Source organism: Orcinus orca, chromosome 11, assembly GCF_937001465.1.
Source record: "Orcinus orca chromosome 11, mOrcOrc1.1, whole genome shotgun sequence".
Lineage (NCBI taxonomy): Eukaryota > Metazoa > Chordata > Mammalia > Artiodactyla > Delphinidae > Orcinus > Orcinus orca.
Window position 1 is genome coordinate 95,781,300 of NC_064569.1, and position 17,763 is coordinate 95,799,062.

The window sequence follows — 17,763 nt, forward strand, 5'->3', positions numbered from 1 at the left end:
ACGCATTTCATCACAATGGAAACAAAATGAATATCACTGAGGGTAGGGAAGAGTGTGACAATTAAGGACAGGTGAACATAGTTTAGGAATGACAAGCCCTAGTAAGGTTATATTCTCCTGATCCTCTGTCCTCCCACCTGTTTTCCTTTAAATGTGTCATATTGAAGATCTAAAGATCAGATTTCAGAAGTAATAAGGAGGCAACATTTCTAATTCTGGTACCACTTGCTTCATGAGTAAATAGCAACCCCCCCTCATGTTGTATTTTCTTAATGTGACACTCAAGTATAAGAAGAAGAGATACACATTTTCTGTTGCCCTGAGAGTTTGGGTTGCAGTGTAAGTGAAATGAGTTATTCCTGTTATTTTCAGGGTGCTGTAGGAAGTTCAAGAAGATACAGAGAGGTTCGATGGGAGAAGGGAAAAAGGAAGGGTCCTAGTGTCAGGAAAAGAGGAAGAGGAGGGGAGTGTCTCTCTTTGTTTTCTTCCCCTTCCCATCCCTCTATCCTCCCTGCCCCTTTCCTGCTCTTCCTGCAGCTATTGCTTTTGAAGAATTAGCCTGAGAGAAGGAAGGAGATGGAAGGGTTTTTATCCTCTGAGGATGGCTTGTAGGTCCTGTGTCTTTCAAAACTAGAATGAGCATCTCATGAGGTGAGTGTTGGAGGGGTCAGATTACTCTTGGAAGAGTTTTTTCAGTTTTGGATTCTTTGCTCTGATTTTTATAAGTTGTTTTTTTTTTAACTTCTTTTTGCTTGTTTTTGTTTGGAAAGGAGATGTTATGTTCTTGTTTGGATTTCTTTCCTTATCTGGGGAAGAGGGAAAATAATTCTTCAATTAGAAGAGATGCCTTTGAGGATACAGCAAAATAATGCAAAACCATTTAATATAGTACTTATTCATTCTTGTTGTTGAGAAATAAGACCATCCCCGTTAAATGAAGCATGCTTGGAAACTCTGGGTTCTAGAGAGGGTTACTAATACCACAAAGGTAGATTAGAATCAGGCTAGTCACCATAAGTAGGAAGGTAAGAATGAGTACCACTGCTGGGCCTTTCTTTTCAAGCCTGGATTTCTTGGCTAGTGAGGAGGAAACCTAGTGAGTCCCAGGCTTCTCTGTGCACTCCTGCAGGACCTTACCCAAGTCTAGGCTCCTTCTCCTCTGTTCTCCTATTTACAAAATGGAGAGAAGGAAAGAGTTCAAGGGTCCAACAAAGCACCAGTAATATGAATGTTAGAAAAATAACCACTGAGGTCTGTGATAAAGAGCAACTGTGTGATCTCAGTTTCTCTGTAAATTAATAATGTTTGCCTTCTCTGCTCTTGAGCTCCCCAGGAGAGAAACATCATGTCCAGACATAATCTGGTTGGGCTTTTGTAAACTCACAAGTCAGATTTAGTAAATTTGCATCTTGGCTCCATCACATACGTACAAGTGACCACCGGCAATTTACCTGGCATTTTCAAGCCTCAGTTTCATCATATTTATAATAAGAATAATAACGTGGAATATGGAAAATAAATGAGAAAACACGTAAATGGGCACGGTACTCAATAGGCACTAACTCTTATCCTTCTAACTTCTCTGGCTGCAAACACGCTTCGCTCCTGCAGGTGCTGGTGACGCGCGGCCAATGATTGGACTAAACGGCCTGCGCATGCGCGCTGCAGACCTCGCGGCTAGGAGCCGCGGCGGGTAGGGAAGGGCAGGGAGGTGCATCTGGCAGGGAGGTGCATCCGCCTCTGAACAGCCAGCGGCGGGGGCGGGGGTGGGGCAAGAGCTGGAGAGCACGGATGGATGTTTGGCCAAAACTGCACCAAACAAGCATATGTGCATAGGTGCATATGCCTCCTGGCTGAATGCAGAGGGAACATCTGTAATTTTTTAAAAAAATATTTATTTGGTTGCGCTGGGTCTTAGTTGCAGCTTGGGGGCTCCTTAGTTGCAGCTCACCGGCTCCTTAGTTGTGGCATGTGAACTCTTAGTTGCGGCATCCATGTGGGATCTAGTTCCCTGACCAGGGATCAAACCCCAGTCCCATGCACTGGGAGCGTGGAGTCTTAACCACTGTGCCACCAGGGATGTCCCTTAATGTTTAGTTTTTTTTGTCCTGTTTTGTTTTCTAAATTTTTATTTTTTGGCTGTGTTGGGTCTTCGTTACTGCACGAGGGCTTTCTCTAGTTGCAGCAAGCAGGGGCTACTCTTCATTGTGGCGTGCAGGCTTCTCATTGCAGTGGCTTCTCATTGTGGAACACGGGCTCTGGGCACACGGGCTTCAATAGTTGCGGCACGCAGTTCAGTAGTTGTGGCACTCAGTAGTTATGGCTCACGGGCTCAGTAGCTGTGCCTCGGGGGCTGTAGAGCACAGGCTCAGTAGTTGTGGTGCACGGGCTTAGTTGCTCTGCAGCATGTGGGATCTTCCCAGACCAGGGCTCAAACACATGTCCCCTGCATTGGCAGGCAGGGAAGTCCTGTAATGTTTAGATGTAATGTCTTATCAAAAAATTAGAAGAAAAGTAACGCAGGACCATGAAATCTGGGAGAGATTAGTCATCCACTTCCTTTCCCTCCCCCTCAAACAGAAATTCCAACCTCAAATCCGTTTTGGAGGGAAAGCACACACCTGTTATTCTCGACCAGCAGCTATGATGACTATCCAGCCTTTCTGGTTTGAGCCCAAACTATCCCTGAATGTGTAATCTTCATTGTAACTGACTGCCTCATATATGAAAGCCAGTCCTACCTAGAATTTACTTCTGGGTACTCAAGCAGCTGGGACCCTCTCACCTGTGGGCCCTGCTAGCACTTCCGGCATTCTTTGTCACCAGAGCAATTTTGACATGGTCATATTTATTGCTGCTGTTTTGACAAGACTGCCTCAGCTTTTCTTCATCTACCTCCCAACCTTAGTTGTCTATTGCTGTGTAACAAATTACCCCCAAAACTGTTGGCTTGAAAACAACAATAACCACATATTCTCTCACCATTTTTGTAGATAAGGAATTTGGGAAAGAAGAGGCTGGGTGGTTCTGGCTTGAAGTCAATCATGAGGCTACATTCAATATGTTGCCCAGGGCTGCTGTCAGCTGAAAGCTTGACTGAGGCTGGAGGATCCACTTGCAGGGAGGCTGTATTAATCACGTTTTTTATTTTCTGTATTTTATGTTTTGACATAAGCTGCGGGGCCTTACAAATGGATGGAGAGACTGCTCCTCCCAGGGCTAGGTAGTTACTAAAGACAGTTAAAAACTTACTTGGGAGCATACCTCTCACACAAGCCAAGCACCTCCTTTATCTACGTCACACACCAAGCCAGTATTGCCCTTGCCTTAAATTATCAGGGCAGGGTACCAGACAACTAGAGACCACCCTTATAGCCCAAAGCCCACCAGAATTGTTTAAACTAGCCAATCCTAAGCTGTTTACTCTGCCCTGCCTTGCCTTTGCCAAAGAAACCCCAATAAAGGCTGTGGCCTAAGCTTTCCCCTTGCTCCTGCTTCTGCTGCCTGACCAAAACCTGGTGTTTTCCCTGTGGTCCTGCATGGCACACCGGCACCCTTCTCTTGGGAAAAGTAATAAATTCTTCTTTCAGTAGTACCAACTTCTCCATGTCATCACTCTGTCACCTCTATGAATTAAAATCCCTCAAGTACAGATGAGATAGACTCATTTCCTACAGCTGGTAGTTGGTGCTGACTTTTGGCTAGAGGCCTCAAGGCACTTTCCACAGGCTGCTTAGAAGTCTTTATAACATGGCTATGATTTCTGTCACAGTCGGTGATCCAAAGACATGAAGGCAGAAGCTGCAATGTCTTTTATAGAAACTTGAAAGTCACATGTCATTCCATAATACTGAGTCCTGCAGCTAGACCAGCTCTGAGTTGGTGTAGACTGGTCTCAGAGCATTCACACAGAAGGGCATGAATTCTAGGGGGTGGCTGTGTGTGTCACTGGGGAACATTTTAGAGGCTGGCTGCCACAGGGTATCATAGAAAATACTGACTTGCTACTTAAAAAATTTTTTTCCTTCAGAAAACAAGCAATTATACCCCCCCCACCTCCCTCAAGCAGATATATCTGCTAAAGCACATTCTTGACTTTTCAAAATGTAACTTAGCTGACACTGAGAAGAGGAACCCAGGGATACTAAGTGCCTAGAACAAGCTCCTCTCCCTCCCTTCCTTGTCACATCAGTTTGGGATTAAAGATAATGGAAATGCATTGTTTAGTACTTAAGAATACTACAGAATGAATAATCTCTTTAACAAGACCATTACTGTTAATGTAAAAATATTCCTTAATCATAGGTCCTCTTGAGAAAATAGTTTCAGGAAACTTATTCTAAAACAGAAATTCCTAACCAGTTTGAGGTCAGAGGACCCTTTGAGGCCTAATGGATTCTCTCTCCAAAATAAAATGTTTACACACAAAAATTTGCAACCTACTTCATAGGTGACTGAATGGAATTACTAGATTTCCTTTTTGCTTGCATGTCTAGGCTTTAGGAATTATTCATTCTACACTTTTGGAGCATCAGTGTTAGGGCGCTGCTGCAGGTGCTAGGGGATCACAGTCACACAAGTTCCTAATGAGGGCAATAATCAGAAAACCACCTCAGATATTAGCTAAGGACAGGTTAAAAAACAGAATGTTACAGTGCTAGGGGTAAAGGAAACATGAGATGTAGCTAGGAAAGGCCCTTAAAAAGTGGTACTTGAATTAAGACTAGCATGAGGAGAAAGCCACTAGTGCAGTAAAGGAATACCAAGTACAAAGAATCTGAGAAACAGATTTGAAGTGTTCAAGAAACCAAATATGAAACACTGAGCAAAGACAGAACATGGCAGAGAGGCAGACACAAGACACACAGCAGAGCCATTAGGAACAGAGAAGAGTCATGGAGTTTTTTTGGGTGATCACAAATCGATGCCCTGTCCTTTGAAGGATTACGATGAAGCTGTGGGAACTGAGTTAGCACTCCAGCTGGACCCTAGAGATGAAGATTCCAGAAGCCCTGCCCCACCCCATTTCTCAGGGTTCTGGTGGGTATGCCCTAGTTTCCATCTAAGTGGAGGTTGGATTACCTTTTTTATTTTCTTCTGGTCATGCCCCATGGCTTGTGGGATCCTAGTTCCCTGACCAGGGATCGAACCTGGGCCGTTGGCAGTGAAAGCTCAGAGTCCTAACCACTGGACCACCAGGGAATTCCTGAGGTTGGATTACTTGATCTCCCTCCACCCCCAAATTACTTCAGTCTTTTAGAGTATGATTGTAAAGATACATATACAACAAAAGAACGTACGTACTACCTCAGACTCCACCATCCACAGATAGATAGAAAACTGCTTGGGGTGGCAGTTGGGGCGGGGTATATAAACACTGGAGTGAGCTGGGGGAGATGATGAGCTCAGTAGGTACAGAACAGGCCTTAGCATGACAGGGTGATTTTAGGTTCCCTAGGAACCCACTGCTGGAGTGGTCACACTGGCCCAAGCTGGCCAAGAGTAAACTAAATGTAATCCATTCTCATCAATATGACCATTATGGTATCCAGTTGTTTGTACTTTGGAAGAAAATTTCTCAAGGTAGAGGAGGTGTCAGGCTCTCATGGTACTTTAAGATAGAGAGTAATGCGGCAGGCGAGGTGGCAGCAGCTTCAGTCAGCAATACCGGCTCCCCCGCTCTCTAGCACCTGTGGAGGACTGCTAGGAGCCCTAGTCCTGCAACAGTGATTCTCAACCAGGGGTGACTCTGCCACCAGGGAACAGTTGGCAATGTCCGGGTAGACGGGGAAGATTGCTAGTGACATCTAGTGGGTAAAGGCCAGGGAGGCTGTTAAACATTCTACAACATACAGGGCAGCTGAGGTTGAGAAATACTGCTCTAGAGTGACAGCAACACCTCAATGACCGAACAAGACATTTTGAACTACCAGAAATCATCTGGTGGAGGTCATGGCTTTTCCACACCTTCTTGGTGAAAAGTTCAAGAAACTAGTAACCATTCTAACGCTTCATTCAAGTATCAGCTGGACTCCTAACAAGAATCACACCTTCTTTAAACTGGAATACGAATATATGTGTTCTTTATTAGGGTGCTCACAAGAATGACACATTAGCACTGTCCTTCTGATGTGACAGAGAATACACACATCTGACCCACATCATGGCAGGAAATAGGCAAGGGGTAAGGGCTCTCAGAGCTGGTACCAAGCGTCTACTGTAGAAATCTCCATTCACCAAAGCAAGGATGTTCCCTTGAATTCCATCATCTTTGCTGTAGCTTCCAGTTCTCCATGACTGGCCCAGAATCCTCCATTCCAGAACCTCTTGCCACACCTTCAAGACCTAGGTCAACTGTCCCATGTCTCACTCACCAAGGTGCCTCTGGAATTTTGCAGCGTATCTCTTTGGTATGTTGCTGCCCTGCCACCCTCAGAGGCATAGGTGGGAGTTGGGGGGAAATATATTACCAAAAGCAAACAGCAGGGGTACATCAGAAACTGACTCTTGGGACATACACCCAACAACCTCACAGAAACATGCTTCCTCCCCAAATGATACATAATGTCCTAGAGAGCAAAGGAAACCCCTTGATTATTCAAACATGATCCTGTATGCTGGGCACAAGGGATACAAAGTGGACAGTGTTTACTTCCATCATGCCCTGCACAGTAGGAAGGTGGCACCTGAAGGCTGGAACCAAATCTCTACCTTGGCTCTTCCCTGCCTTTGAATGGTATCAACCACCCTGCTTCCACCTATTCTGGGCATGCATTTTCCAAAAGGGAGGATAAGACGGCAGAGAGAGAGTGGAAGTGGAGATTACAGGAGAGGCTGGGGAGGAGATGACAACCTAAAAACAAGACAAAAACAATACAAAAATACAAAAACCAAATTGAGCACTAAAATATTTTATAACAATAGAAGGTAGCTGGAAATACTATATGCTAACAAACAAACGATACATAACCCCTGGGGTAGGAGTCAGCAGCAGGGAGTGTGGCAGAGGCCACCTGTTTAGACTAAGAGCCTTTCAATGGACTGTTGGATGGATTGGATCTGCTGCTTCAGTTGTGAGCCTTCTTTGATGGTGACAGAACAGGCGATGACAGGTCTGGAGACCCCACAGGCTCGCCCCAGGGCCTGCTTGGAGCGCACAAACACGTAGGGCACATTCTTGTCCTCACACAGCAGTGGGAGGTGCAGGATGATCTCCAGGGGCTCGGCGTCTGCAGCCATCACAATGAACTCAGAGATGCCTCTGTTGAGGGTTTTGGTGGCTGTAGAGAGAACATGAGGCCAATAGGTGATGTGGGGTTGGAGCAGGGAAGCCACAACAAAGCAATTTCCAAGGAAAAGAAACAGGTGCAAGAAAACTGGGCAAAACGTCCAGGACTAAGCAATTCTGTGCCCCATAGTGGCCTTGGGAAGTGATAGGGAGCCAAGCACCAATTACTCATCCCCAATGCCTTTCTCAAACCCTACATCAAACCCATCAGTTCTGTCCAAACACATCCTAAATCAGAGCCCTTCTTTCCTGTCCTCTGCTACCACACTCATCCAAGTCACCACCACCCCTTGCCTGGCTGACTCGAACAGCTTTCACACAACCTCTACCAGCACGAAGCAGTGCAATGCAGCACTTCTCAAACTCTGTGATCAAGGATCAGGGTTTTACCATCCCAATCTGCCACGATCTATACTTCTGGAAAGCTCATACCACATGCAACTCACCGAGCAAGTTCAATGCACCACAGCATTGTTCAAATACTTATTCCTGATTGCTTATCTCTGTGACCCAGTGCTAGCCCACGGACCACACTCTTAGGTCCTCATGTTGGGCCTAATCAAGAGCATCCAGCCCTCTTTCCATACTGGAAATCTAGTCCGGAGACCCCACACAGGGACAGTGCCTTTAGCACTCTTCCTGGAGCACTCTCTGGTTGCCTTACCCTCATTGGCTCCTTTTCGAAGCTGCTTGTAGTTACATGACTGCTGAACGAGGTCCAATAGTTTCTTGGTGAGGTGGGCATCTGCAAGAGGGTAGGCCTTCGGATTTACATCAGCCTCAGTCTATGGCGGGGGGGAAATCAAAGCATGAGTCAAACTGAACTAGAAGTTGTTCCAGACAAGTCACAAAATACTTCAGTCAACAATTGAGAGAGACAATGGTCAGCTTCCCTGCTCCCCCCCTCCAAACACACACATTTAATAATTGACACTGGCCTGCCCACTCTCAACTTAGAAAAATGAAAATATTAGGCTCAAGAAAAAAAAAATTAGTAATTACATAATCCAATAATGTATACTAAAGCTTATGTATTTTTGCCTCTTTAGCCTAATGCTTGCTAATATTATTGCAAATGGATTATTACAGGCTTCCATGGCTCAGTACCCATTTCAGTCACATGGGGTAATCTCTAAATTTGGATTTCCATATTCCACCCTGAATTTACTAAATCTAAACTAAGGTATAATTTACAGAAACCTAGCACAAAGTTCCCTCTATTCCCTTCAATATTTGAATCTTATTCTGTTTTCAGTAAGAATCCCGGTTTCCAAAACATCAACATATTTTCTCATTTATTCTACCCTACAATACATATAAAAATTGTTTCAGAATTGCTATACCAATACTACCTCCACCAACTATAAGGTCAACATTTCTTTTTATTCTTAGAATATATCTGACTAAAGCCGTCCAGAGTATTATATTCAAAAGTTACTCAAATTATTTTTTTCCTGTGGTTATCAATTTGATATACAATTAGGGCTCCTTCGTATTTAGTTTGCTTTTTAAAAAAATTCTTAAAAATATATAAAACATCTACATGGTTCCAAAGTCAGTGTTTTGAAAACTGGTAAAGGTAAACTGTAGAGCATTTATCCTGCCTTTCCTATACAGACTGTATTACTAGGTAACCAAATAGCGAGGATAAGTTTCTCCTGTATTCCACCTAATAAAGAAAGAATGATAAAATTAAATAGCACCATCTTGCAACCCATACTAATTTAATCCAAATTAATGGATCCAGACATTGATTTTAATAGCTACCAACATCACAAAAAATACCATGTGACCACTGCCCCTCTTAGCAAAACATCTGTGATCAAGCTGTCTTGGGGTGGGGGGGCGTGGGCGGAGAGCTAAGAAAAAATCTGATCCAGCCTTTGATTCTTTTTTTTGGCTGCACCGCAGGGCATTCGGGATCTTAGTTCCCCGACCAGGGATCGAACCCACACCCCCTGCAGTGGAAGCTGTGGAGTCTTAACCACTGGATCACCAGGGAAGTCCCAGCCTTTGATTCTAATACTAGATATTTGATATTAAGGAATTATTAAATTTTGGGGTATTGTAGTGGCATTGCAGTTGTTGAAAATCCTTATTTTATAGTCACATACTGTAATACCTATGGATAAAATGCTACCTCGGGCTTCCCTGGTGGCGTAGTGGTTGAGAGTCCGCCTGCCGATGCAGGGGACACGGGTTCGTGCCCCGGTCCGGGAGGATCCCACATGCCGCAGAGCGGCTGGGCCCGTGAGCCATGGCCGCTGAGCCTGAGCGTCCGGAGCCTGTGCTCCGCAACGGGAGAGGCCACAGCAGTGAGAGGCCCGCGTACCAAAAAAAAAAAAAAAAAAAAATCCTACCTCAATAGATCCGTTTCAAAATAACACACGTAGGGAACAAATTGGGTGGTGCCTGGCCTATTCCATTCCTTCTATCCCATCTTCACCTCTCAACTTTAACCATTTTTATTAATTTCTCATTTGTTTTCCCTGTGATTCTTTTTACAAATATATATTTTATTATAGACATAACCCGGGTGCAGCCCACGTTACCATTCCTGAGCACTGAGCAGTTCGCCCGCAGCGGTGCCGTCTAACCCTGGGTTTGGAGGCTGCTGATTATACACGTGTGCGGTGCCGCGGCGGCACAGCGGTTCTAGGTGGTGACCCATGGGTGATGGCCCAGTGGGAACACTCACCATTGAGTCCGCCTCGGCGGTCTCCAGCCCGATGCCGCAAAGACAAAGAAATGACCCACCCACAGAGGAGCAGGAAGTGACGTCAGGGGAAGGGCGTCAATAACCTGATTGCACCAAAATGCCTGTTCCCTAATACCAACACATCGCACTGGGTGAATTTGTCATGGTCCCAGGGTGGTGAGGAATTAGGCAAGGGCTGGAGTAGACCTCTAATTATTTGCTCTCTTCATACATTCTAGAATCAGCTTTTTCAAGGTGTACAAAAAAAGCCTGCTGGGACTGATTTGTAGATTTGAAGTAATCCCAATTAGGATAAGACACCTTTAGGATACAGAATCTGTCAACCCATTCAAACACATGTATCTACCTTTAGTGCTTTTAAATAAAGCTTTGTAATTTCTCCAAAAGTTTTAATATCTTTTAGATTTACTCTTAAGATATTTCAGCTTAAGAAAATTCACTCTATTCCGTAGTATACTAAGAATTTCTTCTGTTATAAATAAAATTGATGTTGAATTCTGTCATGTTTTTTGTACTGAGTTGGATGAATTAGACATTTCTCCTTAAAGTTTTTCTAATGTTAAACCACTTTTACACTCCCGAGATAAAACCAATTTTAATATTTTCTTATGATGGTTGCACAATTCTGTAAATATAAGAAAACCCACTGAGTTATACACTTTTTTTCTACTACCACCTTGTTTTGGTTTTGTTTTTTAAAATTAATGTATAATTGACCACAATATTGTGTTAGTTCCAGGTGCAAAACACAACACCGTTATTTGATATTTCTATACATTACAAAATGATCACCATTGACTTATACACTTTTAGAGTGGAACTTTATGGTATGCAAATTATCTCAATAAAGCTATTTTTTAAAGTAGGTGTAAAGTTTCTTCATGTCAAAAAACTTTAGTTTTTCTTATTGAGTTATAATTAACATACGGTACATTAACTTAGTTTCTTTATTATTATTCAGCCGTCCTATTTCTACTTGAATTGGTTTTGATTCTATTTTTTCAGGTATTTGTTCATTTCATCTAAATTTCTACATTTATAGATATCACATTGTTCATAATATCCTTTCTTTTAATGTTTGCAAATTATATCTCCTTCAAGTTTGTTACTCCTTATTTATAACTTTTTGCTTATTTTCTTGATTAATCTCACCAGAAGGGACTTTTCACGTTACTACTTCTCCCTCATCAAGCATTTTAGGTTCCAGTGCTTCATTTGTACCCTACATACTCTCAATATGTGGTATTTTCATTATTGTTCAGTTGTTTTCAAATTTCCCTTACATATTTTCCATTTGACCCACGAGTTCTTTATACCTTCTTTCTAAACACTTTGTTTCTGATTTCTAAGTCATTTGTATTTTGGTTGGGAGACCACGGTCTATATTATTATCATCTTTTAAGAGTTGTTTAACTTGCTTTATGACCCAGTAGGTGGCCAATTTTCATTAATGTTCTCTGCTTGAGAAGTGTCTTCTATAACTGATAGGTAAAGTATTCACTGGTTTCACTACGACCACTAGGTCAAGTTTATTCATAGTGCTGTTCTAATCTTCTATTTCCACACTGATGTTTTGGCTTCACGATCAATTAAATGCTATATAATTGCATATTTGTCTATTTCTTCTTGTAATTATGTCATTTTCATTTTACTTGTACCTTATTTTTTAGCCACTATCTTTACTGATTTTTTTTCCCGTTCTTTTTACTTCAACCTGTCTTTTAACTGAAGCACTTAGTCCATTCCTGTATTTATTTAAGTACTAATATATTGGGTCCAAATCTCCCTTCTTTTGTGCCTTCTATTTGTCCCACCTGTTCGGTTTCCTTTTCTCTCTTTCCTTCCTTTGAGTTTTTTCTCCCCACTATTTTCCCCTCTAGTGGTTTGGAGTTATTTATCTATATTCTTTTGGTGGCTATCTGAGAAATCACAACTTATGTCTGTCAAAATCTAATGCTCAATAATGTCACCCTCCTCTTAAACAATAAAGGTTCCAGCAACACTTTTATTCCTATCACTCCTCATAAATATACTTTTTAAAATGCCAGATATTTTTATTGCAGTTTCCAATAGCCCATCTCTGGAAATTAGGATTCTCAACTCTTAATAAACATAAAATGCACAAAAGGGGAGACTTCAGGAGATCCAACACGATCAAAGAAGAGTCACTTTATTGGTTTAATAAAAGTCAACAACAACAAAAATTCCACTCAACTTTAAAACCAAACCACCTTATAAATAGCAACTGAAATTTGCTTAGTGTGTATTTATTCACCTTTTAATTTTTCCAAGGGCTAACTGAATGAATGAATGAATGAAATCTTACTGCTAGGCAACTGTAACCCGTAGCTTGATGTGTTTGATTTCCCCATACACCAGACAGCCGAAACCTGCAAGGTTTTGATTTAACAACAAATAGTGCATGCTCACTCTCTCCATACCAAGCGTTAGGTCTACTAAATGCATTTAAACTGAGATCAACCGATTCCAAAACTTTTCACGGCACTGCGAAAGATGAGCACTGGTTTAGAAGCTTTAAATTCTAGGCTCAGCCACGTACTAGCTTCAAAATGGGGGCGGGGCGGGCAGTAGGAGAGATACCGCTAGGATCCAAAATCCGTTAAAAGGATTAAACCTCATTACGGAAATCAGTGTTTTGTAAACTCTTCCCTCCTTACTAAGTGCCAACCAAAACTAGCTACCAGGCCACAAGATCTGACTAAAAAGTTGGAGACCACCAAGAGTTTTAGAGGAGCCGCACGTGGTGCTACCAGCGCTTCAGATTTCAGAGGCTACCGCCTCGCAGGAAGAGTCTTTCCTGCATTCCAGGCTGGGGTTCACTCCACGTTCCCCACAGCCCCCAAACGCCAAAGGCCACTTTAATCCCTGGCCCATGTAACTCGCGGCAGACACTAGGCGCGCAGACCCATGGAGAGCTCCCTCTCCTGAACATCAGCAATGGAGAAAGCGGGGTAGGGGAGGGCTGATCCAAATCCAGGGTTCCACCCCATACTCTAGCGATCCCCCCAAAAGAAAAAGAAAACCGATGGAGCCAAGTTTCCCCATCCATCCAGCTTTCAACTCTCTCCTACGTGGGTTTGTCTCTTTCTCCCAGGTTGGGCCATGCCCCCTCTGCTCACCGGAGGCTTTCGGCCAGGAGCACAAACTGCGGAAAGAAGCCCCAGCACAGCACCTGAGACCCTGAGTCCTCTAGACTTCTAACCTCGGGCCGAGAGAGAAGACAGTGCTTGGCGCTACGCACGAGACGGCGCACGTTCTAAGCACCCGACAAGCTAGTGAGAGAACGGAACCCCGTCTCCCACTTCCCAGCCCTTCAGCCACGAGCACGCACTCACCATGGCTCCGCTTCCGTGGTACCGTCACTCTTCGAGGAGCACAGGCGACGTCAGAGCTGCGGCGCTCACGGCTGAGGGAAGTCGCAGGGTAGAAGTGGAAATGGCAGCGTGCGGCAGGAAGCGGAAGTGGCGTCACCAAGAGGCGGGCGGGTCACGCCCCTTAAAGGCACCAGCGGGGAATGACGCCAGTTTTGGGCGAGGGACCGTATTTTGCTGTTTTTACTGTTATTCTACCATAAATTATTGGCCGAAACAGTGAGTTAAACATTAAAAAAATAACACACCAAAACAAAGATTTTCAAGGGTGTCGTCATTCCATTGCTAGTTTATCTTTTAGCACATTTTTGTGCTTTTAAAATCTTTTTTATTCTACCCTGGTAAAGGAATGGTATGGAGATAATGATAGGTAATCCTAAATGTTCTCCTTCATATTCAGATGCCTTTGTTAAATTTTTCTGGTGGGGGTGGAGTCCACCAGAAATGGAATCCATTGAGTAGGGAATTCAAGAAGAACAGCAGGTTTGAGGATGGGGGCTGAGTTTGTCAGGTTGAGTTTGGAAATGTCTAGGACACCCAATTTCTTCTGGCTTAGCATGGTGCTTTTTTCCCTATGCTGCTCCAAATCTCCATTTTTTAAGGCTACACTCATGCCTCACCACCTCCAAGAGGTGCTCCTGGATTCTTATGGCCCTTACTCATCTCTCTTCGCATGATGCCAGGCATATCTTGGGACCATTTTGTTGTTGTTGCTGTTGTTGTTTTGGCCATGCCGCTCAGCTTGCAGGATCTTAGTTCCCCAACCAGGGATTGCCCTGGCAGTGAAAGCGCAGAGTCCTAAGCACTGGACTGCCTGGGAATTCCCTCTTGGGACCATTTGGATCTAGCCAAAACTAGACTGTAGTGGGCCAGTTCCAGTTATTTCCTTTGGAAACCTAGAAGTAGAGACGTAGCAGGACCCTTAGGAATCACGCAGTGCAACCCCTTCATTTTACAGATACTGAGGCCCAGAGAGGGGAAGCTCCTTGTCCACAGTCACAGAATGAGGCAGTGGCAGAGCCAGAACTGGACCCTGGGAATTTTGGCTATCGGCTTGGGTTACTTCCACCACATCTGGTTGCTATGCTTGAAAACCCAGCCAGATGGGTTTGAAGTGGCTCCAGGACTGAACATTTATTACGTGAAAAATCCCCCCATCAGACTTCATCCATGCATATCTATGACGTGTCAAAAAATAAATTTTGTCTCCAAATTAAGAAATTCCCACTGATGGCTCCTGTTTAAGAGTAGAACCTGAGGGGACTTCCCTGGTCGTCCAGTGGCTAAGACTCCACACTCGCAATGCAGGGGGCCCGGGTTCGAACCCTAGTCAGGGAACTAGATCCCACCTGCTGCAACTAAGGGTTTGCATGCCACAACTAAGAAAAGATCCCACATTCCGCGTGCAGCAACTAAGCTGCAACTACAGTCCTGCATGCCACAACGAAGATCCTGCGTGCCACAACTAAGACCTGGCACAGCCAAATACATAAATAAATAAATCGATATTTTTTAAAAAAGAGTAGAATCTGTGATTTGGACCCTGCTCCTCATCTTTCTCAGATCTTGTTTCATATTTCCTTTTTTTTTTTTTTTTTGCGGTACACGGGCCTCTCACTGTTGTGGCCTCTCCCGTTGCGGAGCACAGGCTCCGGACGCGCAGGCTCAGCGGCCACAGCTCACGGGTCCAGGCGCCCCGCGGCATGTGGGACCTTCCCGGACCAGGGCACGAACCCGCGTCCCCTGCATCAGCAGGCGGACTCTCAACCACTACGCCACCAGGGAAGCCCCATATTTCCATATTAATTGGACCGATCAGCTACCACTGTGGGAGAATGAAACCTTATTATTCCAGTTTACAGTCATAGATGTGTCATTATCATTTGCCTTTTTGATATCCTTTATAATAATGTCTGGTTGTTATTTGGCCTACCTGGCATCTTGGACCATTATATCCCAGATCTCCTAGTAATGACTGATAGGGGCTTGATGTTTTTATGACCATGAGTAATGAGACTGTATACTCTACCTAATTAATTGTTTCCCAACTATATAATAACTCAGTTTCCATGTTCTCACAGAACTAGCCCACCCTCTTGTATCTTGCTATTTCACTTGCTAGTTGGCTGATAAATGTTAACATAGGCTCAGAATCAATTTGTCTTAGAAATTTGTCTTTTACCACAGTTCTGTGCTTAAAATGCTAAATCCTTGCCATGGCTTACTATGCCTCTCCCCACTGGTACCCCCCTCCTCATCCGCATGTTACAGCCCCACCCACCTTCTTTATCTACCCTGAGCTCACCGCAATCTCCCCAAGCCCATCCATCACTCTCTTTTGGGAGTGATGTGATGTGCTCCACTGTTCTGCTTAGTATTCATCACCTCTTCAGTGAAGCCTCCCTGATCATCCAGACCAGGTAATTACCCCTGCTGGATGCACCCACAAGACCCCTGTACTTGCCCTTTGTAGCCTTCGTCAACTCTGTCTTTATTCAGTGTTTGCCTTTCCAACCATACTGAGAGCTTTATGAGAGCAGGGCTGGTAGATGCCTTGGACACTTTGGATATCTATCTTTTGGCACTGTGCCTGATCCAAAGGAAGTTCTTTTTCACTTAGGGATCTTTGGTGGGAAGCAAGCAAAAAGGAATCTGGGAAAAGACTCTGCAGTGGAGCCTGGAGGCTCAAGGGGAGCTGGTTGTACGAGCAGGACCAGACATAAAATCTTACGCCAGTGTCCTAAATTTAGCTAAAGACCACCAGGCACACACCTCTACAGTGTTATTACTCATTGCAACAAGGGAGAACACATACCATGGGGAACTGTGGCACTTCTCAGTAAGAGGGTGTTTGGATTTACTATAGGATTTGACCTTGTGTCAAATGATTTCGGGAGGGTTCAAGGAAATGGGGTTTGCTCTGGATTAGACGCTATTAGAAAGTGTGAGTAATTCTATGATTGGGCATCCTAATAAATCTTATCTACAAGGTGGAAGGAATGAAGTGAGGCTAAAGCTATAATTGGTGACAAAATAGATACTAGCCAGGATGGTAAGGTGTTTGGTTATTTTTGTGGTTTTGACAATGTTCATGCTTTTGTCTGTGTTCAGACATGACTAAAGAGTGGTCTTGTTTTTGTCTTGATTATCATAGTTAGAGTGGTTTTGTCTGATGCTGACACTCTATGAAGTATTTTATGTTCAACAGGAGAACACCAAGGCTCAGCTATGAGTGTCAGGCCAGCTCCTAGCAACATCAGGCCTAACTGATAGAGCTGGGCCAGTTTCTAGCTGCCATGGGCTGCTTTTCTTTTTTTTTTTTTTTACCAGCTTCCTATCCCTACCTTGGTAGTTAGAGCCCTGGAAGAGAGGGCCCAATTGGCCAAACTTAGGTCACACCTCCACTCCTTGGCTGTCCTGGGCCTGTGAAAGAGTATCAGGTATAAGCCAGGGTAACATTTAACCAAGATACATTGTGTGGTATATTGAGTTCTTTTTTAAAAAAATTTATTTATTTTATTTATTTATTTTTGGCTGCACTGGGTCTTTGTTGCTGTGCACGGGCTTTCTCTAGTTGTGGTGAGCAGGGGCTACTGTTCATTGCAGTGGGCATGCTGCTCCCTGCGGTGGTTTCTCTTGTTGCGGAGCACGGGCTCTAGGCACGCAGGCTTCAGTAGTTGTGGCATGCGGGCTCAGTAGTTGTGGCTCGCAGGCTTAGTTGCTCCGTGGCATGTGGATCTTCCAAGACCAGGGCTCAAACCTGTGTCCCCTGCACTGGCAGGCAGATTCTTAACCACTATGCCACCAGGGAAGTCCCTGGGTTCTTAAAGTAGAGAAATACTTCCCAACTGGTTGGTAAATAGGTGATGCCCTTCTACTGGGACCCTAGGGGCCACTTACAACCCAGGTATTAAAAGGTTAAGGCGTGGCCCATTCTGATTGGCTGATGACCCTGCCTGCTCTGTAATTCAATATTTTGAATATAACCTTTGGGTGAAAGTCTCCAGGGTAGCATTTATACTCCTACAAACAGTGATCTTGAGATGGGAAAGTAATCCCCTAACAAAAAATCAGGATATGTTGGGTGGTTAAACAAGAACACACATTCAATACAGTGTTCATTAAATGTTTGATATTGGATAGCCTGATGGACAAATGGATGCAAGTATCAAATAGGAAGAAAGAAATCAAGCAGACTGCAGTTTCCATCCCTCCATCATACACAGGGGAACTTAATCTCTCCATTCCAGAGGTCAGGATATTTAGAACAAGTTCTTCTTCCTCTTAATTCCTTTTCGGCAGTTCCCTGATGTTGCCCTCACCTGTACTGAGGGCATGTTATCCAGCCCTGATGCCAGGTGCAG

At 44.0% G+C, this 17,763-nt stretch overlaps 1 protein-coding gene across 3 annotated transcripts; it reads right to left on the bottom strand.

Annotated features, from left to right (window-relative positions):
- Positions 1–6,066: 6,066 nt before the first annotated feature.
- On the bottom strand, positions 6,067–13,495 carry SNU13 (small nuclear ribonucleoprotein 13). 3 transcript variants are annotated; one of them, XM_012536619.3, is made up of 3 exons: positions 13,364–13,495; positions 7,953–8,073; positions 6,067–7,280 (listed from the first exon to the last, which is right to left on the bottom strand). In XM_012536619.3, exons 1-3 carry the CDS (start codon positions 13,364–13,366, stop codon positions 7,018–7,020), a joined length of 387 nt encoding a protein of 128 aa, XP_012392073.1. In that variant the 5' UTR covers positions 13,367–13,495; the 3' UTR covers positions 6,067–7,017. The 3 variants fall into 3 exon arrangements, with proteins under 3 accessions (XP_012392073.1, XP_033261047.1, XP_012392074.1); XM_033405156.2 differs by lacking the exon at positions 13,364–13,495 and adding an exon at positions 9,987–10,075; XM_012536620.3 differs by lacking the exon at positions 13,364–13,495 and adding an exon at positions 9,841–9,980.
- Positions 13,496–17,763: the final 4,268 nt, after the last annotated feature.